Source organism: Platalea leucorodia, assembly GCF_965183815.1.
Source record: "Platalea leucorodia genome assembly, chromosome: 4".
In the NCBI taxonomy this organism is placed as follows: Eukaryota; Metazoa; Chordata; class Aves; order Pelecaniformes; family Threskiornithidae; genus Platalea; species Platalea leucorodia.
In genome coordinates this window covers 31,364,030-31,391,661 of record NC_138826.1, presented here as the reverse complement: position 1 = coordinate 31,391,661, position 27,632 = coordinate 31,364,030, and the positions used below count along the sequence as shown (strand labels likewise).

Genomic DNA, 27,632 nt, shown 5'->3' with positions numbered 1-27,632 from the left:
TCACTTGGATGACCTTGAGCAAAGTCAAGTACATTGGTAAGTGCACTTAAATATGTTCCTTCATGATTTTAGCTGGAATTACTGAACACACAAACTGAAAGCATCGGTACTTTAATGTATAAGAAGCGCAAAGAAAAGAGACCACATTAGTACAATGCATTGTTTTATTACTTGGACTGTACTGTACATCAAGTCAGGCAGGTGACTTACTTCCCACTTAGAGGTATTTCTGTTAATAGACACTGTACATTACATGCATCTTCCTACACAAGTTAGTAAACCTAACTGAAACATTTTTAAGTTTACTTTCAAGGTCTTTAATGTTTATTGGTATGATTTAAATCATAGAGGGACATAATGTATTTAGTAAAATTGCTTTATTGTAGTAATATAGTTATCATAGAGCTTACGTAGTTTTCCTTCCCAGCTCAAACATGTTGCCTATTAGACTGGTTTTCAGTGGTTTTGTAGGAGTAAAATTTGAAAACAGCTCTTTGGGGTTGGGGATGCTGGCATTACTCATTTAACAGATATAATGAGGGTTGAACATTTTGTAAAATTCAATTAAATGTAATGAGTCTAGGCTCGTCTTATACCCAGTGGTGTAGTTAGCAAGGCAGACTGAGGGTACCATATAACACTTCAAGTGGGGGATCAGGTGAAGTGGAGTCTGTTACTTTACAATTCCTCTCAGATATATTCTCATTCATAATATTTCCTTTAGATAATAACTATTATCAAAATGGAAAGTGTCCTCATTTCCCCAGAGAAGCCTCATTTTTCTAATATATTGAATTAATTAATATTGTATCCTGTTTGGAAGGAAGTTGGCTTTATTTCAGCTGCAGAGATTATGGTCCTCTTGGAACATAATTGGACAAAATGTTTTGGTGCAATAGTGTGTGTGTCTGGTTTATGACTGCATGGTGTGAAAGGTACAGAGTTCAGGTCCCCAGTGAACAATCAAGAAGAGAAGAATGTCCTATTTATTTTATTTTGATTAAAAATAATTGCTCTGAATTATTTTACAGAGCAGTAATTTACTTAATGAAGAAAACTCTACCACTAAAACAGGCATATGTCCTGAGGGCTTAAGCTAAGTGGATTTTCAGTGTAAGAATGGTCATACTATGTCAAACCCAAGGTTCTTGTAATCAACGCTCTGTCTCCAGCAGAGATATGTTTAGGGAGAAATATGTAAGGACAGGACAGGTCCCTTGTATTACTTTCTCAGAGTGCTCCCGCGAGCCTCCAACCATTTGTGACTTCAGGACTTCTTTTATACTTCTTCCTTAGTGTTAACATAGTGTTGTACGTTGGGGTCAGCTGAAAACACCTAACTGAATTACTGCAAGAAATGCACTGTGCCAAGGGATGTGAACAGGTGCTTCTAGGTTTCTGATCAATAAACACTCAGTGCTTTCCACCATTCATATTCAAAGGAAGTTTTAAATATAATGCTATTTTACATAAATTGTAAATTTAGTAGTCAGCCAAAATCTTTTGGGCTTTGTATCTTTTGGCATGCTTACTGGGCTTCCAGCCCTTTTGGTGAAGCTACTCTGTCTGTGGTGATGCATTGCAGTGGACATCACTGAAAATTCTTAGGTCATTTTGGGTTCTGTCCACATGATGGATGATCGTTTGTGCCCAGAACTCAGGACCAAGAATTGGAATTTACTAGTCAAAATAACTAACACTGGAAGATCATGTTTGTCTTCCTGTTTTGTTTACTCTGTTGCATATTAATTACATTGGAAATATATTTTGAAGAGAGGAAAGATAGCATTCCAGCCTAGCAGGGACCAAGTTTTCTCTTTGTGTTTGGGCAAGGAAAGAATTTACTTATTTTATTCTTGTCTACTTAGGAGCGTAAAATGGTCAAAGATTTTGTACCCTTTATCATTAGATTATGAAAGATAGTGAGAGCTTTTCCATTTTAAGGTTGGTTTTTGTTTTTTGTTTTTTGGTTTTTTTTTTAATCCATGCTGTTTACGTGCTGTGGCAGAGAGCATGCCATCGTTTAACCAACTCCTTGGGCTTGCTGATCATTTCATTCCAGTGTTCTAGTTCTTTGCCGCGGGTGTACATGAAAGGCCCGACTACTACACGTCCCAGCAGATGTGTTTCTGGGAAAAAGAGAAAGCAGTTAGTGATTAACACCTGTAAGCGCTTCTCTGAAATCCTTACCTAAATTAGAATATGAACTTGTATTTCTCTAATGCATGTTCTGAAAGTTATTTCTAAACCAAAATTTTCATCAAAGAATTTACTCTAGATTTCAAGTTCCATTGTTTCTATGTGCTAAGATTCAGCATTAAAAGGTACTGCAGAAAGTGGGTATTTAGTCAATTCAGGCCTACCCTACTGCCTGCACTCTGAGCTAGAACCAGTTTAAGGCACACAGATCTGTATCTGCCCAGCCCCTCTACCTCAAGTGTACTGTGGATGTGTGCCCTAGTTTTGGGCATCAGCAACTTTAGTAGGATTCATATGATGCTCTAGCTTGGGAAAGAATAGATTTAGTTACTGAGACAGCTGGGAGCCGCAATACATGGGTTGCCACTGACCGCTGTCTGCCAATGAGCAGATTGTTTCTTCATGCCTGAACTTTTCAGCTGTGGATGGGGAAAGTAGTTTGAGCCTGCCTCACATGAATTTCAGAATGTTTGTCAAACGTGTGGCTGTCCGCAAGTGAAAATGATGAAAGGCAGTGGAAGTCCACCAAGTTGGGTGGAAGTGTTGATCTGCAGGAGGGTAGGAAGGCCCTGCAGAGTGACCTGGACAGGCTGGATCGTTGGGCCGGGGCCAACTGTATGAGGTTCAACAAGGCTCAGTGCTGAGTCCTGCACTTCGGTCACAACAACCCCATGCAACGCTATAGGCTGGGGGAGGAGTGGCTGGAGAGCTGCCTGGCAGAAAAGGACCTGGGGGTATTGGTCGAAAGCTGCCTGAACATGAGCCAGCAGTGTGCCCAGGTGGCCAAGAGGGCCAATGGCATCCTGGCTTGTATCAGGAATAGTGTGGCCAGCAGGACCAGGGAGGTGATAGTGCCCCTGTACTGGGCACTGGTGAGGCCGCACCTCGAGTACTGTGTTCAGTTTTGGGCCCCTCGCTACAAGAAGGACACTGCAGTGCTGGAGCATGTCCAGAGGAGGGCAACAAAACTGGTGAAGGGTCTAGAGCACAAGTCTTATGAGGAGCGGCTGAGGGAGCTGGGGTGGTTTAGTTTGGAGAAGTGAAGGCTGAGGGGCGACCTTATTGCTCTCTACAACTACCTGAAAGGAGGTTGTAGTGAGGTGGGGGTTGGTCTCTTCTGCCAGGTAACAAGCGATAGGACGAGAGGAAACGGCCTCAAGCTGTGCCAGGGGAAGTTTAGGTTGGATATTAGGAAAAACTTCCTCACCAAAAGGGTAGTCAGGCATTGGAACAGGCTGCCCAGGGAAGTGGTTGAGTCTCCATCCCTGGAGGTATTTAAAAGAAGGACAGACGTGGTGCTCGAGGACATGGTATAGTAGTGGACTTGGCAGTGCTAGGTTAACGGTTGGACTCGATAATCTTAAGGGTCTTTTCCAACCTTAACGATTCTATGATTCTATTGAATTCTGATTTGCTTCTCTAAGCAGAACTCCTTAATGGATTCTCTGACAAGTAGTAAGAGGTGGCCTCAAGCATCAGGTTTTCTGCCAGGGAATGGGGATGTTTGTAATCTCTCTCTTCTTTCTCACTGCTTGAACTGCTGTGATAATTAAAATTCCTATTCCTCTTCCAAATTTGGTTAGGAACAGTGAATGGCTTCAAAATCTTGGAGGTTGGGGATTACACACACAAGTGTTCACAGAACATAATTGCATAAGCTTGTTTTCTTAGGATACCAGAATGAAACAAAATTACAACACCTTGTACTGACAGTGACTAGCCTACAGTTATTTTATTCATGTCTTCTATTTAATTTATCTTTAGCCTCTGAAAGAGAGACTTATACTTACTGCAAATAAGTTGTTCTGCTTTTTAATGAAACAGCCTGTGAAATACCCCAAACCTTTTATATATGTTTTATGATTATTGCTGAAAAGGAATTAGTTCCTCCCAGCTTTAAATGTCTCTGCAATATGTAAGAGATTTATGACATCTTAACTGTAATACTTTATATAGCTTACGTTCTCCCTTGATGCTCTGGAGCACAGATAGACTCAGGCTTGTTGTATCCAGCTCTGTCTGATCTGCCTTGAAACTGAAGGTTTCATTATACACTGGATTGGGAGATCCCAGAACAGCTGCTGTCTTTTTACTTTTGATTAATTTATTATGGTTCATTAGTGAGACTTTGACATACACACCTTGAAGAAAAAGACATTCAAGAAGAAAATACATCAGAGGCAGTTGGGAGAAGGCTTAAGGAATTTCTTGCCTTCAGGAGTCAATATTACGTATAAAATTAGATCATGACTGATTCCCAAAATATGGCAGCATGGCAATACATAATATTAAGCAGGGAGTACCCAAAGTACTTAGGGAGCAGTTTTGCAGTGTACTTTCCAATTTAAGAGCTGTTAAAAGGAGCAGTCATATTCTTACCATGCATCCTTGATCTTATATTCTTGTACCTTCCCTTCATCCGACAGAGACTTTTATGAAGGCTTAGTTTGTTGGGTCAGTAGTTAATTTCATATATTTGATCACATGATTGTTTGATCTAACACAAGGGAGGCCGTGAGGGAGGAGCCATGTCATAGAGCTGCAGCCTGCACTTGGATTGGATATGTTTTGGGGAAAGGATTCTCCTAGTCAAAGAAGAATCCTTAAACAAAAGGTTTTACTAACGACTTCTAGCCCTGTGGTAAGGGATTCTGTAGAAAAATTGAGGAAAAGATCAGTGATCTCTGCTTTTTCTTCTAAAAAATATCACAAAAACTGTGTGTGAGTGTGCGAATGAGAACAACAAAATTCTGCTTTGCTTCCTGAAGGGGACCTGTATTGCATTGTGGTCTTATTCACTAGATCTTTGACAATGAGATCCAAAGCAGTCTGAAATTTTCCCTTCTTCCCTACCCCTCTACAAAATTTAGTGACAAGTGTGTAGAAATTTCATCTTAATTGATGGCTAAAGATTTGTTCTTTCCAGTGAAGCAGTAATAGATTCCATACTGCTGCTGCGTTTATTGCTCCCTGCAATTCACTTCATTAAGGTTCATCTGTATAGCAAAAATTATTAGAAATGCCAGGGCTGAGACAGCATTGATGGACTCCTAACGTCTCCTTGTTATTTCCACAGATGCAGTTGGCTCTCATTACTGTTTCAGAGGGTGCAGGATTATCAGAACAGACTTTTTTTTTTACGGCAGAGCTGCTGCCTGAGTGCTATATATGGAAAAAGTTACTATGTAAACTGCTTGCACAAAGTCTGACTTTTCATTACTTATTACTTCTTAATACATTTAATTGAGTAATTTGAATCTAAAAATAAATGCCTCCTTGCTGTACTATACTGCATATTTTCCATCAAAGATTAGTGTTGCACTAATCCCTGTTAATATAGAAAACTTTTCATTCCAGTTTCTTCAGGATTTACCAGAGAATCTATGGACCCTAAATCATACTTGAAGGGCATTATCAAAGGAAATAACACCCAATTTATTTAATTTTCCTTTTTTTTCCTTAGTAGTTTATTCTGGAGAATTGCCTTCTGGCAGCTCTTCCTTCCAGATTGTACCCATGACTCTTGCTTATTACGATAACCTGAAGTATACCAGCGCTAAAATAACATGGCAGATTAATGCTAGATTTGTAGAAAGAGACACATAGAGTTCTGGTTCTTTGTGCTACAGAACTTCTTCACAACAACCTGCAGGCAGAAACATGATGTATTAAGAAGTGTGTTCTCCCTCTCTTGTAAAGTTATTGAGATGATGCAAAATTAGAACATTTGCTCGTAGTTCATGATGCTACTTAGTTCATCTGCCATGAACTGGTCATATTTTTCTGGCCATCTGTATCTTAATTATTTGTTTATTAAAACTAATACATTCTGTAATATATTTCTCTTTCAACAAGTGCACGAGGTATGATTCTGCTTGTTGGAAACCTCTATACTCTTATCATTTTACTGTGCATTTCTTCATCCATGAGTTTTACCCTAAACAGAGCAAATTTCTCTCTAACATTATGAATGCAGATTTACTCATTTAGAGGGCATTGTTTCTAAAGTTAAACCTCCTGGTAACAGCCCACTCAAAGAAACCTCAAAAAAACTTCATAGCTGATGTGTGTATATAGAGAACTAAACCTCTCTTCTTTTTAACTGCTGGGTGTATTTTGCGTTTATATTGTTCAGTTTCAAAGCCCTTCAAAAAAATCACTACAGATTCATACAAGTTTGGTTCTTCCATCGATTTTTGCTTTGAGTGTTTAGATTTTAAACAGCATTTTGAGTTAATCTCTACACTCAACATCTCTGAGGCAAAGGACACATGAGCATGATGTACCAGGAAAACCCCCACTGCGGTAAGGGAGAAAAGTTGTGACTCCATGCCATGGTTCTTTGAACAATGACCAGGCTGTCCTAAAATGGGAATCTTTTCCCAGTTTGGTTCTTCCCAGGACAACTGTTCAGCGTAAGCGGTTGTCCTGCAGCCATTACCTCTGGGCTTTTGCCTTGAGGCAATTCTGTTCATGTCAATATCCCCTGAAATGCCACCTTCTCTGGATTGGAGTGCAGCAAAGGGACGTTGCTCACTGTATTAAAGCAGGAGAAAAAAATGGCTATTGATGAGAAGACAAGTCACTTATGAAACAAAAACCAAAACATAGCAGAACTGAGCTATCAAAATCTAATTATGCCAGTAACAAAGTATGGCTTGTTTCTACTCATATTAAATCACCCAGATGTTTATTTGTTCTTTTCAGAGTCACTCAGTACAAGCCTCGGTGGACAGATGAGGAAGGAGCAAATTAAAACAGGAATTCTGGAGCTGATAGCAGAGAGGAAATCACACTTACTGACAGCATGGCTCTCCTCCTGGAGCTTTAATCCTCTTGCCCTCAGAACCACCACAGTGAGACGGCCCAGGTAGTCATTGTAGCTGAGGGAGAACTGGATATCACCATAGTCTGAAGGAGGCTTTGGAAGCAGAAGAACACTTGTCAAATATATCTGAAAAACTCCCTCTTCATGAAGACAAATGGGGAGAAAAAAGTTCTCCTTCATACTAGCGGTTTTTGCCACAGCAAGGCATGTGAGTGAATTGTAATGGCTTTACTTATGCTGTTGTGACATTTGATAGAACCAATTAATCAGCCTTCCTGAACCTTTGAATTCCTGTCTCTTCCAGGTGATGCCTATTTCCTTGCCTCTTCTGCTTTTTTCTGCTCTTACTAATTCAAAACAGAAGCAAACAACACAAGGTGCTTTCTTAGGTAACTGTCTCCTAACTCGTGTGACTGTTTCTGAGCAGTTGGATAATACCTGTACAACAGCTATGGATCTGCAGATTGGTAAGATGGGAATTTTGATTCCAGATGTTTATCAAATACTTTTGCATTTGATGTATTTGGTACAACATACTTCTACTTCAGCTGTCTCCCTCCAGTACTTGTAAGATGATGGAAGTTCCACAATGCCAAGCAGCCTGTATCACATACCTCCAAGTTTTCTTTCTCCAGATCTCTCCATATGACTAGTTTGTTGTCATCAGTTAATGTTTCATTTTTCAGTGGGAAGATAACTTGGCCTAGGAGATGATGCTTCTTCTGTTTATCAACATGATAAACCAAAAACTTCAGAGTCCTTTGGAGCAACATTTTACTGGAAACCTGTACGGGAAAAGGAAGAATATATTAATAATTATAAAACATGAGAGACTCTTCTACTCTAGCATGACTTCAAAGGAAGACTTTTTCAAAGTGTTTTAAAGGTAGGTGGAGATTTCCTTTGATTATTTGAAATCCACTTTCTTAATTTGCCTCAAGTTTTAGCTATGCAGGAGTCTAAAGATCCAAGCTAAACCAGAATGAGTTGATTTGAAAAATGTGAAGTTAGCTGGCGGTTTTTCAACTCGTATAGATCTAGTGTTATGTGATGCATTCACTTCCAGACACAAATGTTTAGAAATCTGTAAACATTCATTTTTCAGTTGTCTGAAACACGACCTTTTTTGGTTTTAAAGCTTTTGTCTTGTGACACCTGCTCAAAGCCCCTTGGCATAGGGAGCCAAGCTCCTAGCTTTACAGCACTACACAAATAGCATACCAGATATCTCACAAGTTCTAGTTTCTAGCCTACTCTCACAGCAAAGAAACTAAAAGCTCTGAAAGCAGTAGTTCCATATAGGCTGCTTCTGGACTTCTAGAGCTGCTGGGCTGAACAGCTCAGCCATAGTTCAGACTGGAGTTTTCACCATTCCCAGGGCAAGTTCTAGAATCCTCAACTTTGATGCAGACCACAGATAACATCAGTTCTGGAGCCACAGACTTAAGTAGCCCAGGATCTCCAGAAACCCCAGTAATAAATCCTATCTCAAATGGAAATGACTTGTATCTTGGTAGAAGTTTGTAGAAAATTACTTTTCACAAAACATGTACTGTAGTTTGACAAGACAATATTTGCAAACAAAAATCTGCTTCATAAAAGGAAAAGTACCTGAAAAACGAAGTTTTCATCAAACTGCGGGTTAAGGGTTTTGTGTTTTGTTTTGGACTGCAAGTAGCTTCTTTCATCAGGCAGCAAGTAGATTTTCACAAACGGACTACAGGAATCAGCAGGAGCCTGCAGCTTTCTGACTTTGATCAAGGAGACGAGGAGCCTTTCTGACTCCTGCTCATATTCTATGGAGAACCAGAGGCGGCCAATGTTGCCTTCAGGAAAATCCATCTCGCTTTTGTCTTCAGGAAACTTGTACAGCTCTGGGTTAATGGTCCCTACAACATAAGCTCCAGCTTCATGAAATAAAAAAACAAGCACCCTCAGATTAGTCTCAAGACTGTAGCAAGCATTTTTATAACCACTGCTGTGTTAGGGAAATCACATTAATCTTTTTATTAACAATCCATTTTTGCATAAACTTGGTATTTTAATTCCTTTTCCCTCAAATTTAGGGGAGTAGTTGTAGGCTGTACCACTTTTCTTTCTCTTATTCCTGTGACTGTACCTTGATAGTTTTGGGTATTTGTTGTTGCAGCCTGCAACTGGTCACTCTGCTGTTTCTGGGGACAACAATCAGATATGTCCTGGCCCAATTTGCATATGTGTGTGTGTGTGTACGTACGTACGTACGTACACATATAGTGTTTAGGGCTCGTACTGGTAACACTATGTCTGGTATACCCCCAATAAAAATGCTTTATAATAATAAAGGTACCCTTAAAAAGGGTCCCATTTTTGCAATGCCATACCCAAAGAATGAAATGATGAGCGTGGCCCAGACTGAGGAATCATGTAGGGGTCACCGTCTTCCTGAACCTGTTCCTCATTCGTCAGGTTAGTCCAGTCTCGCCCATGCAGTGTCGGTGGAATGATGAACGGAACGCTTCTGGATCTGCTCAAGACAACAACAGCTACCGACTCTTCTGGTTTAAATATGGAAACCAAACTTGGTAACACTAGTAAGTTTACTGTTCTTCTCTGTAAAAATTCTTTGTAAAAATTCTACAGAGATGCGTAGGTAGAAAACATAAATACCCCTTGTTTTCAATTTATTTTATTCATATAATGGCTAAAGGTCCAGCAAGGGACATCAGATCTTAATTCCTCAGACAGATCCCTCACTTTTTCCCTTTCTTCTTTAGAACTGATCTTTCAAAGGAAAGGGAGAATTAACTGCAGCTGCTTGTTTTAGAGCCCCAAAGCCCTGCAGTAACTAACTTTCTAAGACACTCTCCTTTCTGAACTGCAGTCCTATTGTTTGGTTCTCAGATGCTTCAATATGAGACCACCAGGAATGACTGAGGCTGAATTTGTCTAGGTAACAGATAAAGCTATCCATGCACCAACTGCACTTGAATGTATTATCTCTTTTACATAAAACAGAAATAATCATTGCATTCATAGTTACAGAAAGTATTATTTTCCTAAAGGAACAAAACAGAACATGACTGATGTTTTCATATAATTTAGGGGTCTCATTTATTTCTGTACATACCTATGCTTAGATCACCCCCTCATTTGAGATTTGACAAGCTGAAATAAATTAACAATAGTGTATGCTTTAAAAACAAAACAAAAATATGTACCTCGTGCTTTTTAGTTGAATTTCAGAAGTTGACTGATCCTGAAACATGGCATTTGCATTTGTTGTTTTGACAGGACTGGTCAGCTTTTCATACGAAAGGAGGCGGCAAAATTTCTTCCAGAGCAGGTATGCAGTTATTCCAATGAGAACAAATAAAAGGATCCCTCCTATTATACCTCCAGCAACAGCAACTGCTTGTTCTGTTCAAGCACAGAAGCACATGAAGCATCATAGGAGGATCAAAGTTTATGTATGTTTTGAAGGTAGACAGGAATATTAAAGCTGACAAATTTATTTACATTCTAAAATGATTTTTAAATGAAACATTCCACTCACGTGCACGTTTTTGTCTTTGGTTATAGCATGATGCAACACCTGAAGATGTATGACATTGGCAGTGAGAAATTAGAAAGTGTTCAGATATGCTGGCAATGACTGCAAGGTAAGAGACTATAGAGAGGAAACAAAAAAACCCAAACTCAAGGAGTTGTTTGGGCTCTTGTTTTACATTCACATAAGCATTTACCTTAGCGTGGCAGAAGTGCAAGAGCTTTCATTACAGAAGAAAAAGAAAACCCATGAGCACCTAATACAAAAGGTACCATTATTTTGGTTTGGTTTGTTCTTCCAATTATTCATCTATGTTGAATTGAGACTAGATCCTGGCTCAAGGAACAAAGCAAAGCTCTGGGTTGTTTTCTTTCTAAGGATGCATGTGTTTCCTGATCTGTAAATTCAAACTTAAGTATCCATTAAACACTGTTTCCTGAATCTTGATTACTTCAGATAAAACCAAATCTGGTATAATTTAGGTTTTGGTTTTTTCACACTAATAAAAATGAAAACTTAATAAATGTCTTTAATGTGAATAAGAGGAATTCTGTTGTGAGAATTTCTCACTAGACCAAGGGTAGGCAATTGATAATGGGCTCAGTTGATTGCTTCTTCACGTTTGCTGTACCTTATACCCAGCCTGCCTTGGCCTACCACTAAGCTCGTACTGGAGCATCGAGACTTGACTAGGTCTCAACTGAGAATTGATCCTACCAGAATATCCTCTGTCTGCAAAGGAGCCCAAACTGCAGAATTATCTTCCACTCTGCAGCCATGGGAGGCAGCTCGGGATCAGCCAAGTACCTGTGTGCTGCCAGTTCTCAGGCTCCCCCCTGGAACTGAAGCAACAAAGTGACCCAGCGTTCTCTCACAACTGGTACCGACTTTTTTCTTCTTCTCTGCTTTTAGGTAGAGATAACTGTGATCATGCTTTACTCCTTTTTCCTTATCTGTCTGTGCTCGGTAGATACATTGCAGTTAGCCACCTCTATATGATCGTACGAGCAAATAAAGACAATACAAGTAGAAAACAATCAGTCAACACTAGCAGTAGTTTTGAATAAGAATTCAACACTAATTTGATACAGTTTCTTGATTAGACCTATAAAGAGTATAGGAAGTGAGTTGCAAATACATGTATTACCGATCTTTTTCACTGTTGCCATGTTGCAATAAGTGATATGAAATGTCCTTCAGCTACTGAACACTTATGTAAATACTTCATGCTGTAAAATTAACCTGGCCATAGTGCCTCAAAGGCCTTTATCTGATCCTATCTCATTTTCCTGCCTTTGGTACAGTTATAGGAGCCAACTTATTTTTGCAGCTCCCCTCCCAGTGTGTTGCTTTAGTTCTCTGCAGGAATTAGCTGGCTGCTTCCCCATGAGTCGTATAACCACTCATGTCTGCCAGCACCATGGAGCAACCACCCTGCTCCTGGCTATACCACAGCAACAGGGACTTTGCTGTCCTTGCAGCCGGTAGGTGGGCTGAATACGTTTCAGCGTTTAGCCAGGCTATTAGTACAATAGTATTAGTACAAGACTTATTCTGAGGAAGAGGAAACAAGTACTTATATGGTATGGGTTAATATTAATAGAGACAAGTCTGGTTGTGCTACACTGGTAACTTAGTTTTCTTTCATAAAAATGCACAGTATGAGGAAATGTGTAACAAATGCAGTCCTGAGCATGGAAATCCTCTGTGTGTGTTCCTCTTAGTTTTGTAGGGCATGCTCGAGTATGTCTTCAGTCAGATTACCGTTTTATTACAGCTTAGAAAGCCTGACGCAGAAAAAATAGTTTAGTTTAATGCCCATGAATGTAATAGAAATTAATGGTTTGCTTCATACAGGTGTACTACCAACAACACAAATGTTTCTATGGCTGGTGGTTTTACCGTCTGATATAGGTATCTTAAAGGTTAACATTTCAAGCAAGCTCAACAGGGCTCTGTCTGTGTAACTCGTCCTCTCCATTCCCAAGTCTTTAATGCTCTCAGCAGCAGTCCTGTGTTCCCTCGTAACCAGTTTGTCACCATTTACCTTTAAGGACAGCAAGCTGAGGTGCGCTGTAATGCAATATATAGTATATCAGCTGTGCACTGATTTTGAAGTAAGAGAAGGAGTTTCCAGTCTCTTCATTCATGAGTTTAATGTACTGAATTTGTTCACTGCAGGATGATGTTAAGTGTCCATGACCCGCCCGCTGCCATTGGCTCAAATTTTGCCGTTTTATTTTTACACAGTGGTAGACATAAGCTAAAGTTTTACCCATTTCAGTAAAGCTACCTATGATTTAAGGAGGGTAAGGAGAATTTGGCTCACTTTTAGTCCATCTTATCTGATTAGATCAGCAACAGAACCAGTAGCTTAGGGCACAATGTAGCACTAGTCACAAAATCAACCATTGAAATAAGTTGAATCCATTGTGTGCAGGGAGAAAATACGTATCTCTTTCAATAGCTACCCGTCATCATGAGAAATTGATGTATTGTATTCTGCTGCAGTACAGGATCGTGGCAACTGGAGATGAAGAGACCTGTTGGACCACTTCATCTCCAAGCAGCTTGTGCTGGGGGACTGTCCACTGTTAAAAGGTACCAAGTTTATCCTAGCACAGAGAAATGTTGGTGGTCATCACCTGTCTCCTTTGGGATTGGATCCCTTGTTGCTTAGTGTCTGACGATACGCTTTTAATAAGCTTTTCTTAAACATTGCAGTAAGCCTTTTGGAGTTACGACCAGCCAATTCTCCATCAAAAGCTTTAATCCCTATATAAATACTCAGATTTATTAACGCTTACAGTATAGGCATATGTACCGTATAAACCAAATTATTTGGGGTGGGGGACTAAACTCCTGGCCCTCGCCGCGTCTGCCTGGGAGCCCGGCTGTGCGCTGCGGCGAAGCGCTCCGGGCAGGGCACGCCGGCGGCAGCTGCCCCGGACCCGCAGCGGTGGCGGGGCTGGTGTTTCCTCGGCCGGCCCCGGAGGCAGGGCGGATGGGTTCGCATTGCAGCCCTTCACCTTCGGAGGCAGGTGCGAGCCGATTTCTCAAACCCAAACTTTCCCCAAGGGCTAAAGCCGAGCCCTCCCCTCCCTCCTGCCCGCGCCCGGCCCCGGCGGAGCCGCAGCGGGGCCGCCCCGCGCCCCACCGGCACTTACCGGGCATGGGTGCTCGCCCCCGTCCCATCCCCTCCCGGGCCCGCCTCGATCGCCCGCTCCCCGCGCCGGGCCCGGCGCTGCCGGCGGCCTCTGCCCGCCCCCCGCTCCCCGCCCCGCTGCCTGAGGGCCGGCGGCGCCCGGGGCGCCCCGCCCCGGCCCGGTGCCGCCCGGGGGAGGCGGGAAGCCCGGGCCGAGGGAGACCCGTCTGCGGTTCCGAGCAGCCGAAAGGGAAGGGGCGCGTTGCGAAGAAGGTGCAGCCTCGCCGCGGCAACCTGTGCCCGGCCAGCCGGCGCTGGCAGCCCCGGGGGCTGGGAGGGAGGGAGGGACGGACGGACGGACGGACAGCCGGCCACCACCGGGTTTCAGCAGCCCTTCAGCGGGCGTGATGGGGAGGGAGGTGTGGAAATACGCAGAGAAGTAGCCCTTGTGCTAGATAAAGCTTCTGTCACACCACACCACCACCCCCCCCCACCCCCCCCAAACCTGTGCGGCACTGGCTACGTGGGATAACTTTGAAAACTACAATTACGCTCTGAAAAAGACTTTGATATTAGTATCTTAATTCTGAAAATTCGGGTGGGCTAGAAATGAGCATGCACTCGTTTCAAACTTCTAACAAAATGCATAAGCACAAAGGAACACGGAAAGTCTACTTAGACAACTGCAATTACAGCTTTTCCTATTTGTATTTATAAATGTAATGATCTTTAATCTCTTGTGTGTGTAATAAATACAACCAAACAGATCTTAACTAACAAAATTACTCATGCATAGTTCAGAAACAAAATTATTTGCCTTCGCTGCTTCTTGCCTGCTAGTGCTTGCTTCTTTCTCAGCCAGTATGACAAGAATCTATACCTTAAATTTAACAACTTTGTATTATACGTGCTTGTTCTGTTCACAACTGTTGCGTGCATTTGCATAGTGCCATTTAATCTAAAAGCTGAAGAAATGCATAGGAATTAAACCCATAGGATTCTAATGAAATAGCATCTGTTTCTGTGGAATCTTAGAGTTCTTTTAATTGCATTTAAATATGTCCTGCTGTAGATGTAGTGTGGTTAAGCCTTTTCTATTAATTTTTGAGTCCTCCATAAGTAAGAAAGTATATAGATCATCTGTACTCTAAAAAGAGAAAGCTCCATGTATTTCAGTTTTGCTCTTTTACCATAGCTGTTAAGTAAATATTGCATAGTCAATGCTTTTGCTATTCTTATTTCTACGCTGAATTAGTAGTAATATTGAAGTATAGACTTTTTGCTCAGCCGTTTTGCACTTGTCAGGATAATCTCTATAAGCAAGTTTGAGACAACTGAAAGTTTTGAGTTGTGTGGCAAGACCAACAACTGTCTGCTTTGTATTACAGTGTTCTCACTTGGGCTCACTTTTACATCTCTGTGAGGAGTAATAAAGTTGCTTTAAACATCTGACTGCTTTGCAGAATGCTACAGGACAGTTCAAGTGATCCGGGCCAGATGCACTGTCTGCCATGCAAGCTGTGCTGCTTGTGTGCAGGGCTGTGAAGCGTGAACGTCTGGGAAGCAATAGCCATCTGCTGATTCAGCTCTTGTTTCAATGAGTCGGTGGATGGGATGGGGTGCGCTTGGAGGAGCAGATCTCGCCCTCTCCAGGTTCCTGTGGAAGGAATTAATGGCCAAGTTGCTAAGCAGGGAGCTTTAATTTTGATTCTGTGCTGTACCGCAGACTTGCTGTTCTCTAGTCTTCCTGTGCTGAGTTCTAGCACCAGTTGGAAATCAAAATAAATACAGGACGTGAGGAACACAATTACACCCTTCTTTGTCTCTGATTACTGACCTCCTTCCTAGCCCTAATTCTTTACAGGTTCCCTGTTTCATCCTATACATTACCACACTTGAAGGAACTAAAATTAATTAGTATAAACTAAACATATAAATACTGCTTGCTGCAGGTCTGAATGTGTCTGCTTCCAGCATGTAGTATAGCAGAGCCCAGGAGCAAGAGATGAAGGATGTTTCTCTGCGTCCGCCGTGTGTCTGATTATGGTCCTGATTGCTTCCAGCCAGAAGCTGGTATGATTTCCTTTATTGTTTTAAAAGCCCAGCTCTAAGTTCAAATATAAGATAATGCTGATCTGCCCTCGTTGACATACTGTAACTTCACTATTGTATCAGAGAGAATTCTGGAAATGTCCTAATAGACTGCCTGCCTAAGTTTGGGCATTTTAACAGGTCCGTTCGTTTCAAGTATATAGTGTTGCCTTAACAAATATGTATTCTGCACATTCCAGCCTTGACCAGGATTGATTCACACTCTCTGCTTCTCAGCTGATGCTGTGAATATTTATTCAGTTGTGTTTCTCACCTGCTGGATTTGAAAAATAGTTTTGTTTTCTCAGAGAAAGTTTATCTCTGGAACAGCTGAGAGCAAGCTGAGAGTTTAATGTTTTGTGAACCTAGATGTTGTACTATAAACATTGTAAGTTTCTGGTGCGTTTTTTGTAACATAACATATACCTTTTTCAGTGTGTGTATCCAGGTCTTGCTTCCTACAGTAAAACCTTGGCCTTTAAAAGCCCATGTAAAAATTCCATTTGTAACTACAAAATTGTATTTACTATACTTCAGGATAATCACCAAGATATCCTGGTTTAGAATACAGGGAAAGGATGCTGCATTCTGCCTACTTTTTTTTAATGATTTTTGTAGTATTAGCAGCAAAAGTAAGGAGTCAGGCCCCCAAATAGTAATACATATTTCCTAAGTATGTTTTTCTTTGTATTCTGTTTTTCTAACTCCGGTGGCACATTCCTATAATGTCTTTGAAAATATACATTCTCATGAAATTGCATAGCTCATCATCTGGGGAGATAACAAATACTGTAGTTTTTATTGTGTACGTCTGACACTACTTTCCTTATAGGCAATTTCCTTGCTTTGGTGGTAGTTAGTTAGTCTTGTTTTGAATGCTGAAATGATGATACCATTTTTACAGCTGCGCAGGCAGGGGCGTTCTTCTTGCTTTGGCAAAGGTGAAACTGATGCTGAAAAGGCAGACGTCGTCACTGGAAGAGATGTGTAGAAAAGGTAAGCCTGAAAATCTGCTGTAATGTTGCTCTTAAACCCTCTGAAAAATAGAAAGAGAAGTTGGAAATGGATTATCGTCTCTAAGAAATTGATTTAAAAAGTCAGAACACTCAAGCTACAGAATATTCTGTCACAAAACAGTTTTCTAAAATGTGTTAATTTAAAAACAGTGTTATCACATTGCTCGTGAGACACCAACTTAAGTAACATGTTTGCGTCATTTATCATATGATATTCTTATAATTTCCACTAGAGTGGGTGAAATTGAAATGTATGTATTTTTTGAAATTGGATATCTTTTTGAAATATTTGCTTGGCACCTTTTATACCATTCTGTTTACAACCAAGTTGACTGCATGTAATTACTTAATGCTGTTTGTAGGAACACGCCATGACAGAGGATAGAGAAGTACTTATAGAAGATTCGGCTGTAGAATCAGAAGCATCGGTAGATCCTTTTAATGCTAAGTAATTCTAGCATAATTCAGTTGACACTTTCCTTCTAAAGTCTAATCCCTACTGTAATTTATTAATAATCTTAAAGTTACAACAGATCCCTTTAAAGGAAAGGATTTTTTTAAATTTTATCTTTTGTTTTTTTTTTTTTTTTGTTTTGTTTTGTTTTTTTTTTTAATCCCATTTGGCAGCCCTAGAACGATCTTTAAATCCAGGTATTTTAAGGGAAACGTATTCAAGTTATTCTGCGTTTGCACCCACTTCCTTGTGTTTTGTGAATTTTGACTTTCACATCGGTGGTACCTTCAGCTAGCATGGCGCCTAGAAAGAAGACGACTACTTTTTTTTTTTTTTTTTTCAATTAAAATGTGACTAGTTTTATTGAGGCTGGTGAATCAGTCAGGGACATAAGAGATTAGGCTCTGCAAGGAGCACTGGTGGGCACCCTAACTACAACAAATAGATAACATCGAGAAGTATCATTGTGAATGGCAGAAATAATGAGTACTTAGAATTTCTATAGTGCCTTTCATTCCCAGGCTCCCAATTTCTGCACCAGCGTTAATTACTGGTAGTTAACCATCACAAAAGCTCTTTGAAATAATAGTTATTGTTATCCTTATTTTATAGATTGTTTAATAACTGGAGTTCCTCCAGATTCACACTTGTGTAACTGAGATAAGAATTTCTCCCACAATCTACTGTTGGCCTTGGACTAACATCTAGTTCTTAGCTTTAGCCGGCTGCGGATAATTGATTGTTTCAGAAAAGAAAATGTGAAAGAAAGATCTACTCTGTCCTAAAATATCCTTTGGATTCATGCTGGGAGTCATTTGTTAGTTTTCTTTCAAAAGAAAAGATGGGAATGGGAGAGTAAGTGCATCCAGAAGGGAATGAGTCTGCCAGAATTGTTTTCTTTCTGCTTTGCTGCTGACCGGAGTAGCCTTTAAGCACTCTAACTCTGAGTGTCTCAGGCTACAATCCAGAACAGCTCTCCCAGTGAAATTACAGGTATGAAATTAGGATAGAGACAGGGCCAACATGGACAACAGGAAAAAAAATCTTCAAAAGCTGCCGTGTTTGGTGCCTTTAGAGGGGCCTATGGAGAAACACAGCAAAAGAAGAAAAGGCGGGGGGGGGGGGGGATAGCATTAACCTCATTTAAGGGGTTTGGATTCCTCCTTTGGTATTTCCTCTTAGCCCAATAAAACCCCTGACACTGCAGCTAACCTTGATATTGTTCAGGGAGACGTGGGCAGAATGCTTTCTGGACCCGTGCAAACCTTCCCCCTGAGTGTATCTGTCTCATCAGTCTCCTCCTGGCACAGAACTGGTCAACAGAGTATTGGGCACATGAAAAACTGCTACAGCCTGCAGAGAGCGTGCTGTGCAAGGCAGACTTTTTCCATGCTTTGATACTCATCTTTTGCTAGGTATTTGAAGTCCCTGACAGACATGAACACACAATGCATTTGCTTTCTCTTTAGGGCCTTCTTACAAATCTTTTCAGCAGTGTTATGGTATGCCTGCTGATATGAAAGTATACATAGATAAAGTCTGCATATCAGCACTTCTACAGAACTCAGAATGTTTGTCTTTTTTTTTTTTTTTTTTTTACCTTTTCCTTTTGCGTCTAGTATGCTTTAACTGTTGCTGTTGCCTAATAATAAAATTTCTGCAGGCTATAGCACCACCTCCTGGCCAAAGCTGGGCTTTGGTGGGAGTCAATAGAGCAAACCAAAAAGTTCTCTTAAGGGTGACTTTTTTTTTTGCTCTATGAAACAAAATGCAGAAAACGTGAATTTTTATTCCTTTCAATTAACTTTTCCTTCCTGTGTTTTACAATAGGAATTTCAGAAATACCAAGTCTGCTTTTACTGGAACATGTTCTCATGGCTGTAGGGTTATTTTGCTAGTGTAAATTGCATTAAGAAAGTTAGCAGCTGTTGCTGTTTTAAGAAAAAAAGGGTACAAAATGTTCCTTTAAAATTACTTTTATTAATAAGCTCCAAGTTCACAGATGATGTGCACAAGGCCTGTAGAGATTTTTGCAGAGAAAATTACTTGCAAAGCTCTGGCTTGCATGGCTGTAAAGATTTTTGGGGGCAATATCTGGCTTTGTTTTTTTTCTGGTTTTATATACCACCTAGCCTTGGTAATAGTAAACTAAACCTCGTAACTTTGACAAGACCTTGCAAGATTACTTATGTACACATGCAAAATAAACTGTTCACGCAGCTGTAGCGATGAACAACAAATGTTGCTCTAAGGCAAGACTAGTTTTTATTTTAGACAGTATTTCCTAACTCTCACTCCCTCTGGAACAGATAATGGATTTAGCCCAGACATAATGTAAGTAAGGTATGAGTACTCTAAGACAAATGTGGAGGGATTGCTGAGCAGGCAGATGAATCTGTAGAGAGGAATGCATCTTGAGATTTGGGTGAAGTGCAGGAAAGCACAAAGTCATGTACATGGCATAGCAATCATACCACATGTAATATAGCCCTAATTGGTACAGTCTTATGGCATGAAAACTTTTAACTGAGAGCAGAATTTGATGTTTGTTTTTGGGAGCAGATACAACTGGAATGAGATGCTGAAAGCTGAAGATCTGTTTGCTTTAACTTAGGGCTGTTTCTGCAGGCACATGCACCTAAAACTGCTCCGTGTATAGCAACAACAGATTTACAGATGTCATCCCATACATATTTGTGTTTTTTAAAACAAACAAACAAACAAACAAAACAAACCACCAAAACCAAAGCAAACAGTGGTGCCCAAAAGCCTGGGCAAGACTGTAGTGAGGTCTTCAGGGTCAAGGATGTAAGAAAAAAATTTTTTAAATCCTGAATGCAAGGAAAAAAGAATAAACTTCTCATATAATGAAGTCCTTATTTTATCTGCATAAGTGATCCTTTTCTCTTTGCACAGCGGCCTGGAGACTGCAGGGCGGGCACCATCCCTGGGCTCCCACTGCTGGCTTTCCTTTGCAAACCGCCGCACAGGGCAGAGCTGAAACGTGACTGACGTTACCTGGCCCCAGCTTCTGACTCTGCCGGAATAAATGGTTCAATGCGATCACAGAATCTGCTAGGAGACCATCCTACTATGTAAAGGGACTTAGCAGAAAAAGGCACTGTGCCTGTTGTTATACTGCTTTTGTGACATACAATAAGGAATACCTGATCCATTTACAGAATATTTGTTTAGTACTGATAGTGTCTAGTATGCGTCAAAAATACATAAGGACCTCTCCTAAATACACCTAATACAATGGGATTTGGCTCCAAATACATTTAATTCCAAGTGATATTGATCAGTTTTGGCCTGCGCATGAATCCTCAACACACAAAGGGTTAGAAATTAAATCAGGTATAGTGTAGACACCAAGTGTCACATGGGCAGCATCGCAGCAGCTATGTGAACTATTCAATCGGCAGGAAAAAAAAAACCCAACAAAAAACAACAACAAAAAAACCCCACCCCCACAACCGCAAAAAACCAAAAAGGGTTCATCTTAACCCAAATCCTTTCACAAATCTAGGTAGAGCCTAGCCAGGAAGGACCAAAATAAGCTGATGTGGGCATGCTGCATGTAGTTCTAGTGATTACTATGACTGCTGCAGCAAGAAAGCTGCATGCTGTTCCTGTTATCTCCTCACTTAAAATATATGTGAAAATGTTCTAGGAAATGCAAGGAATATGAGAAGGATGAGAGTAAATCTTTCAAGCTAAGAGGAATCAGTATCGTTCCCACAGATATTGTTGCCTTGCTTTACTCAGAAAGTTAATGTTTGAATGCTAGAAAGCAATATTTTTTTTCCCTAGGAGCTAAGTAAACCATTTCTGTCTCTTTCCCAGCCTGGGGCTCAAATGGTACATTCTGTGGCTGGAAATGCTGACCTGAAGGACACCTGCCTACCATTAGCCAGCTTATTATATAACTTTGGTTGTATGTATGGAGAATTACACTGGTTTTTAGGACTTTAGTTGATACCTTTTTTTTTTTTTTTTCCTAGCAGCATAATTTTTCCTCGAAGACAATGAATGAGGTCTCTGACAACCTAGTTGTTTATTTGGCAACCAGGGGTTGAAGGATGGGAGAGAGTTAAAAAAAGGAGATTTTCTTTAGATTCCCGAGACCTATGAGTTAGTACGTCCACGAGCAAAGGTTACATAAACTAATAGATTAGAACAAGATTTAGTTGCATAAACACTGTTACTGCATTTCAATCTGTCACAGAGTCAAGCCTGCAGATTATTGCAGGCAGAGCTAGCCTGGGGCTTACAATTCATCTCGCTGGACTGCCTCTGGCACTGGACACACTTGAAATAGCATTATTCCCTTGCTGTGGGGCTGCCTGAAATCTGTGCTACTTTATAGGTCTTATTTGTGCGAGCCTTATTTAATATACAGTGCTGTTGCTCTCAGCTTGTGTTTAATTTGGAATGTCACCCTGGTATATTGGTTGCATAAAAACTTTATCTCTGTTTCATTTAACCAAGCGTCATGCCTCTTATGAGGGTGGTCTGACAGCCACAGGGACTAGATCCAAATCCTCTTCAAATTCCCCCAACTTTCCTGAAGCCTCTGTCCTCCATCTCTCTTCCTTCCATCATACTCTCCCCAGCATATCCTGGACGAGCCCCTCAGCTCATCTGAGAGAAGTCAGAGAGACCAGTATAGGAAGGCTTCTGCTGTGTGGGGCAGAAATGGGGATGGGTATGCTGCCCAAGAATATTGTCCAGGGAAAGGTAGGCTGGATCAGGAGTGTTGAGTGGGCTGGAGTCAATCCACAGGCCATGGGACCAACAGACAACTACACGATGACTGTGGCCTAAATTGTTTGAGAATATTCCAGGTCACATAGGAAAACAAAGTCTTTCTTGGAGCTGCAGAGCTATGCTTCTTCAAAGTGCAGCAGGGTCAGAAATCATGCTCCCAGGCTGCAGTACTTTCCTCTGGCACAGTGTTATCCTTGGTGCTTTCCCCAGCATCTTGCTGATACCATTTCCTCATTTTTACATCTGGGAATTGAGGCATCAAAGTTCAAGTCTTTATTTAGATGCTTGATTCCCATTAAGTCAAGCTATCTGTCTCTACAGCAGGCTTGGTTCATAGCACTCAGCCCTGGGCACCAGCTAAGACCTAGAAAAGACTCCGATACTTGGGTTTCTCTTTGTCATCCAAAGACCAAATCGTTTTTTTGAATCACACCATTTGCAAAAGTAAATTAAGGAGGTTTAGTATATGCATGAATGTGGTTTTGAAAAGAGTTCAGATCCAATTTGCAAGAGTGTCTTGGTGGATGAGTCAGGTGGGACAGAGTTATTGGTGACTTCTCAAAGTGTAATGTTCTGTACTGTTTTTTTTCTGGGATCAGGCCCTGGGAGCCCTGCCGGCTTATGTGGTGCAGGCTTGCCTCCTTTCCAGTTGAGAGGAATGGAACAGATGGAAGACTAGCAATGAAATGCAGAGCGAAGCTAAACATGTGATTAAATTCTCAAAAAGGCCAAAGCTCTTATTGCATGAAAGGCAGCTTAAAGCTACCCCAAAACTGGCTTGAGGGGTTATTTTTTTTTTGCAATTTCTTGCTTTTGGCTATTGGTTATTAAGCAACTGTAGAGAACAGGGGAGACATTCCGGTGGTTGTGCATGGGAGGAAATGAGATCTGGGAAAAGGAGAAGTGAGAGCAGAGTGCCCATGTGATAGTCCCTTCATTTAAGATGAGATTTAATGTTTCACGTCATGAAATCTTTGGTTTATAACAAAACATGCTTAAAAGAGGGATCTTGTTTGCATTCTGCATAATCAGCTGCTGTTCTATTCATTTGATAACCAAACAAAAAATAGTGCTGTGTAGAGATTTACTAAGTCTTTGAAACAGATGAGACTGCTTATATCAGCAGGCTGCCTGGCAAACTGCCAATGCAAAATAAAAGCCAAAGAACTGGTCTTTGTTGAGAAAGCTGCTCTTAAACCCAAGATGAAAAAGAAAGGCATGGCTCAAAACTACCAGTTTTCAGTGTTAAGAAGCCTGACAGCTTTCAAAAAGATTAATGCCACAAAGAAGAGTACTACATCTATGTTGCTCCTTGAAAAAAGTAATGTCAGTAGTGTTACAGCATTATTCCAAAGAAAGATGAATGTAGATGACCTGGCAGATTTCATAATGACTTTATGAAAACAAACAGATGAGATAAACCCACACAAACCATCTTCCTTTTCACAGGAAAATAAAATTGCAGAATAGACGCTTATTTATAGACCATACTTGCTACAACTGGGCTGTCTAACCAGCAGTTATCTTCTCCCAGGCAGAAAAACCAGAAGTCATCATGCCGCTCGCTAGATATAAACACTCTAAAAATAGATACACAGCCCCTCCAACCTGGTGTATCCTTAATTAGATGTATAAAAATGGCTTTTTTTCTATTGATCTATCTATCTTCAATATATAATAGTGGAGTCCTTAAAGAGTAAGGCTGTTACTGCTTTTTAACAGTGGCTTTTTATTAGGCTATCATACGCATTGTAGTGCAACTCAGGTGATAAGGATCTCTAGGGGAAGGGTTCCCTCTCAGGTTTTGTAACACAGAATGCTCATTGGATTAAAAAAATAAACCACCCGTAGAATAGAGACTGGACCTCAGTCTCCTGTCCCCATATGGACGGTCACTAGAAAAGATTGCCATGTTCATTCTCACTTTTTCCCTAATTCTTAGTGGATCTTCAAGTTGTTAATGCCTTATGCAAGCTAAAAGTATTCATGCACACTAGCCCAAGCAGACTGTTCTACAGCAGTCAAGGCCAGTTTAAGTTGGTGTGGTTTTACACACGTGCGCGCACACACACCCCCCCACACCCCCCTACACACCATGTATTCACGCTCTGCCTTAGTGCTAGTGCTCGTCTAACGCTGCAGTGCAAGGTTTTCACCGTGGAGTCTGATGAGTGGCAGGAGAAGGGGAAGGAATGCAGAAATAACACAGACTGGTTTACGCTTTAGGGAAATGACAGTAGAGGTAGGTCGTGATTCTGAGGATTATTTGGACATAGATACCTAAACACTCCTTTCTGGGTCTAGTTCTTAGTCAGTACTGGGAAGTCTGAGAATTTGAGAAGAGCTCATTTTCTTAAATAACTCCTGTACATGAGAAGGTGGTCTAGACTTGCGATATTTTTAAGCATTTATATATAAATGGCATTGCTTTCTTAAGCAGAACACTAACGTGACCAGATGGATTCTATCTGTAAATTATCTGTGAATTACAGCATTTGCATGTTTATCTAAAATTTTAATTTGAAGTTTTTGTGATATTGCTTATCTGACAGAATTGCTTTCTTTGTAAAGTTCTATGTTAGAAATAATTGTTCTTCTCACGTCAAATGGAAGGTGACGATCAGTTTTGTGTTTTCAAACAGTCTCAGATGCATTTCACTTGCCTCAAATGCATGTGAAAACACTCACTATGCTAGCTTCTACACTGGGCTGACTGGAATTATTTTGGGTATCCGAGCATAAGCAAAAACTGAAAACCTGGCACTGCATACAGAATGCCAATTTCAATAAGGGGCTAGCAGTATCTAGAGTGGAGAGCTTCTGCCTGGTTATAGGCATAGTAAAAGTTAAGTTTGGCGATGGTGCATTAGTTATTATCTTGAAGGCGCTCTCAGACTGTGCTAAAGTGCTGTTACTCTTCAGAAACGCTCAAAACTACTTTACAATGGAGATATCCAAGACCTGATCCAAATTGGCTGTGGCAGATGACATTCAGGCAAATGAGCAGTGTTACCCACAAGACAGCATATTGTTCCTGGAGGGCTACGTTATTGTTATAGACTAGAATAGATTCCACAAATGCATTAAGCTAAAACTGGCCTGGTTGCAGGTGCAGTTTCACTGGCTTAAGTGGCTTTGAATCAACAAACAGCAAATATCATCCTTCCAGGGTTTGCATACAGAGCCCCCAGACAGAGATATACGAACAAATTGCAAGCAGCATCTTTGTGAGTCAGCTCAGAAAGGCACTTCCAAGTGGGGCACTTGAACCTGCCCCCTCAGAGGGCAGCTCTCCCAGTGCCAGAGCTCGGGAGGTTCGAGGCTGATGGAGGAGTTCAGCAACCGCAGGCTGGGCAGGTCCAAATCGCCCCAGCTGGCATCAAAAAGTTACTACAAATGACAGCAGTCCAGGCATGCAAGAAAAGGGTTATAAATGGGAAGGGGTGAGAGGAGGGCTTCAGTACAAGTTTTTAGATCTCATATAGAGGAACCAAGAGATCAGGGTGGTTTCCCCACCCAATACCCTCTTCTGAAGAGGGGTATCTGGTCAAAGCATGGTGAGTGAATTTTAGGTTAGACAAAGGGCTTCTGGGCTAGGACTGGGCTGCTTCTCTCTTGAATGTGGAAGCCCGGATTGCCTGGATGGAGGCTGGGGTGACAGAAATTGGCCTGCAGGTCTGACAGCTCTGCCCAGTGCTGCCCTTCTTCAGCAGGCAAGCAGCGCTAACTGCCTTTCCTCACATGAGGTGACTCAAAGTCATGGGGCTGGTGGCTTGGTTTCTTCTCATCTTCAAGCACCCAAATCAGTAAATAGTAATTTTGAAAGCTCTTTTCCATGGCTGGGTGTAGGACTTTCATTTCATGAAATTAAACTCATTCTCACATGTTTAAACCCTGAATGGAGTTCTCAGGGAAAACAGGAATGCTAGTCAGGCTGAGCAGCAGTGGCAGAACTGTCCTGCAAAAATCCTGTTGAAAACCAATGTTTCCCTTCTTCCCAAAAGAAATTCATCAACGTTGTCTGGATTTAGCGTAATGTATCTGTAAGATATTGACTTCTCAGTTTCCTTTAACTGTCAGCTTTGTTAAAGAAAGATACAGAATAAATTCTCCAAATTTGAATTTGAGACATCTTTACACCTTTTCTTATTAAATGTAAAATGAAAAAGCTGCATACCAATCCCATTGTTATGGATGCCCAGATGTGTAACCTGTTGAGGTAAAAGCTGGTCACCAGTATCTTTCAGTAACCATATTTTGATGCTTTTAATGAAAACAGTCAACCTTGCTGGACATACCAAATCCAGGACAAGAGAGCTATGCAACTTCGTCCTGTAGAAGGTTTAAAGAAAAAGAAAAATACAATATTATCCTCGCATTGTATCCTTTATATGTTCTTAGGACATTGTTTGGGCAACCTGGGTCAAGTCTGGAAGATGCATTTGACTGGAAGGGTCATACACTGAGTTGTTCCACAGCCGGCCACTGGCACCCAGGGAACAACGTTGGAATAGCTGCGAGTGCCAGGGCTGTGTCTTACCACGTCAGCCAAAGGCCTTTTGCTAGAATAAGAAAGGAAGCAAAATGCCGTAGCGTTGTCCTCTCCCTGCGGCACCGTTGCGGTCCTATACCACTGGGGAGAGAGTCGCCTGGGCACGATCCTGGGCCGCCAGGAACGCCGATGAGAATGCTCTGGAAGGGACGGGTTCAAGGAACTTCTGTTTCCGGCCTTGCAGGAAGGATGCGCAAGGTCAGCACAAACAGTTGACTTCAAGCGCCTATTCTGCTTCATTGCTGTAATAAACATGGCAAGCAAAATAAAGCAGCCGGAAAGCTGCTGCTGACCCGTGCATGGCTGTTAACCCCTGAAATCCTTCCTGACCTGTAGCCCAAGGGAGTAATCACTCAGTGAGCGTGGGGGGATGTGTGTGTCTTAAGAACAAAGCCTGGAAGCACATAGAAAATGACTAGTTTTGCAGCCCATTTTGAAGATTCAGGGAGCAATCTTGTGTTCCTAAAAGCATCGGGAGGGGGGTTTTGGCCCCCCTCTCCCAGCTGAGCTAGGCTGATGGGAGGGTACTGGGTGAAGACTTAGGAACAAAGTAAGAATGTGCTGTAAGTGTTTTACAGGAAAGGTATTAACTCCTTCCTGAACAGAAAGAAAGAGGACTTCAAAGGGTTATTTTCTGATGTTTTGGCATCCTTCTTGCCCCATCAGAGATCCAACCAGCCTGCCTTGTGTGAAGCTTTAAATGGAGGGGAATAGGCCAGAAAGAAATAAAAGCAGCTCGCAGTGCGGAGACAAGGAGAGGTGCTTGGGAAAGGACCGGGTGTAGTAGCTGATAAAGGTGAGTGAAAGAAGAGATTCTTTACAGAAACAGGCCACCATGGATGGGGATGAGACTCTGCTGGCCACGTCTGTCCTTGACGTTCCCCAATGCACCATGGGTCACACCTGGCAACTTGGAGGGACCTGGATGCCTGTGTCCTCCAGGCGGGGTTTCCCTGCCAGGGGAGGATGGGACGGGGGATGCTCAACAGCAGCACCCTCAGGACCCTGCCAGTGCCCTCGGGTGAGCCCCTGTGTCAGGCCGAGTGCA

At 41.4% G+C, this 27,632-nt stretch overlaps 2 protein-coding genes across 2 annotated transcripts in view; one reads left to right on the top strand and one right to left on the bottom strand.

Annotated features, from left to right (window-relative positions):
• Window positions 1-1,992: 1,992 nt before the first annotated feature.
• On the bottom strand, window positions 1,993-11,725 carry LOC309588953 (synaptotagmin-15-like; the record flags this gene model as incomplete). Its single annotated transcript, XM_082308768.1, has 8 exons — window positions 1,993-2,129; window positions 4,161-4,340; window positions 7,000-7,120; window positions 7,642-7,812; window positions 8,639-8,934; window positions 9,391-9,533; window positions 10,228-10,426; window positions 11,704-11,725. The coding sequence occupies 8 exons, from the start codon at window positions 11,723-11,725 to the stop codon at window positions 1,993-1,995; spliced, it is 1,269 nt and encodes a 422-aa protein (XP_082164894.1).
• A 5,000-nt stretch (window positions 11,726-16,725) lies between these two features.
• GPRIN2 (G protein regulated inducer of neurite outgrowth 2) overlaps window positions 16,726-27,632 on the top strand; it is a gene marked incomplete at its 3' end in the record, with an annotated part of 29,562 nt that continues 18,655 nt past the window's right edge. The window contains exon 1 of the mRNA XM_082308860.1: window positions 16,726-16,788. Coding sequence (XP_082164986.1) covers window positions 16,743-16,788 — 46 coding nt within the window. The 5' untranslated portion in view covers window positions 16,726-16,742. The remainder of the gene's footprint in view (window positions 16,789-27,632) is intronic.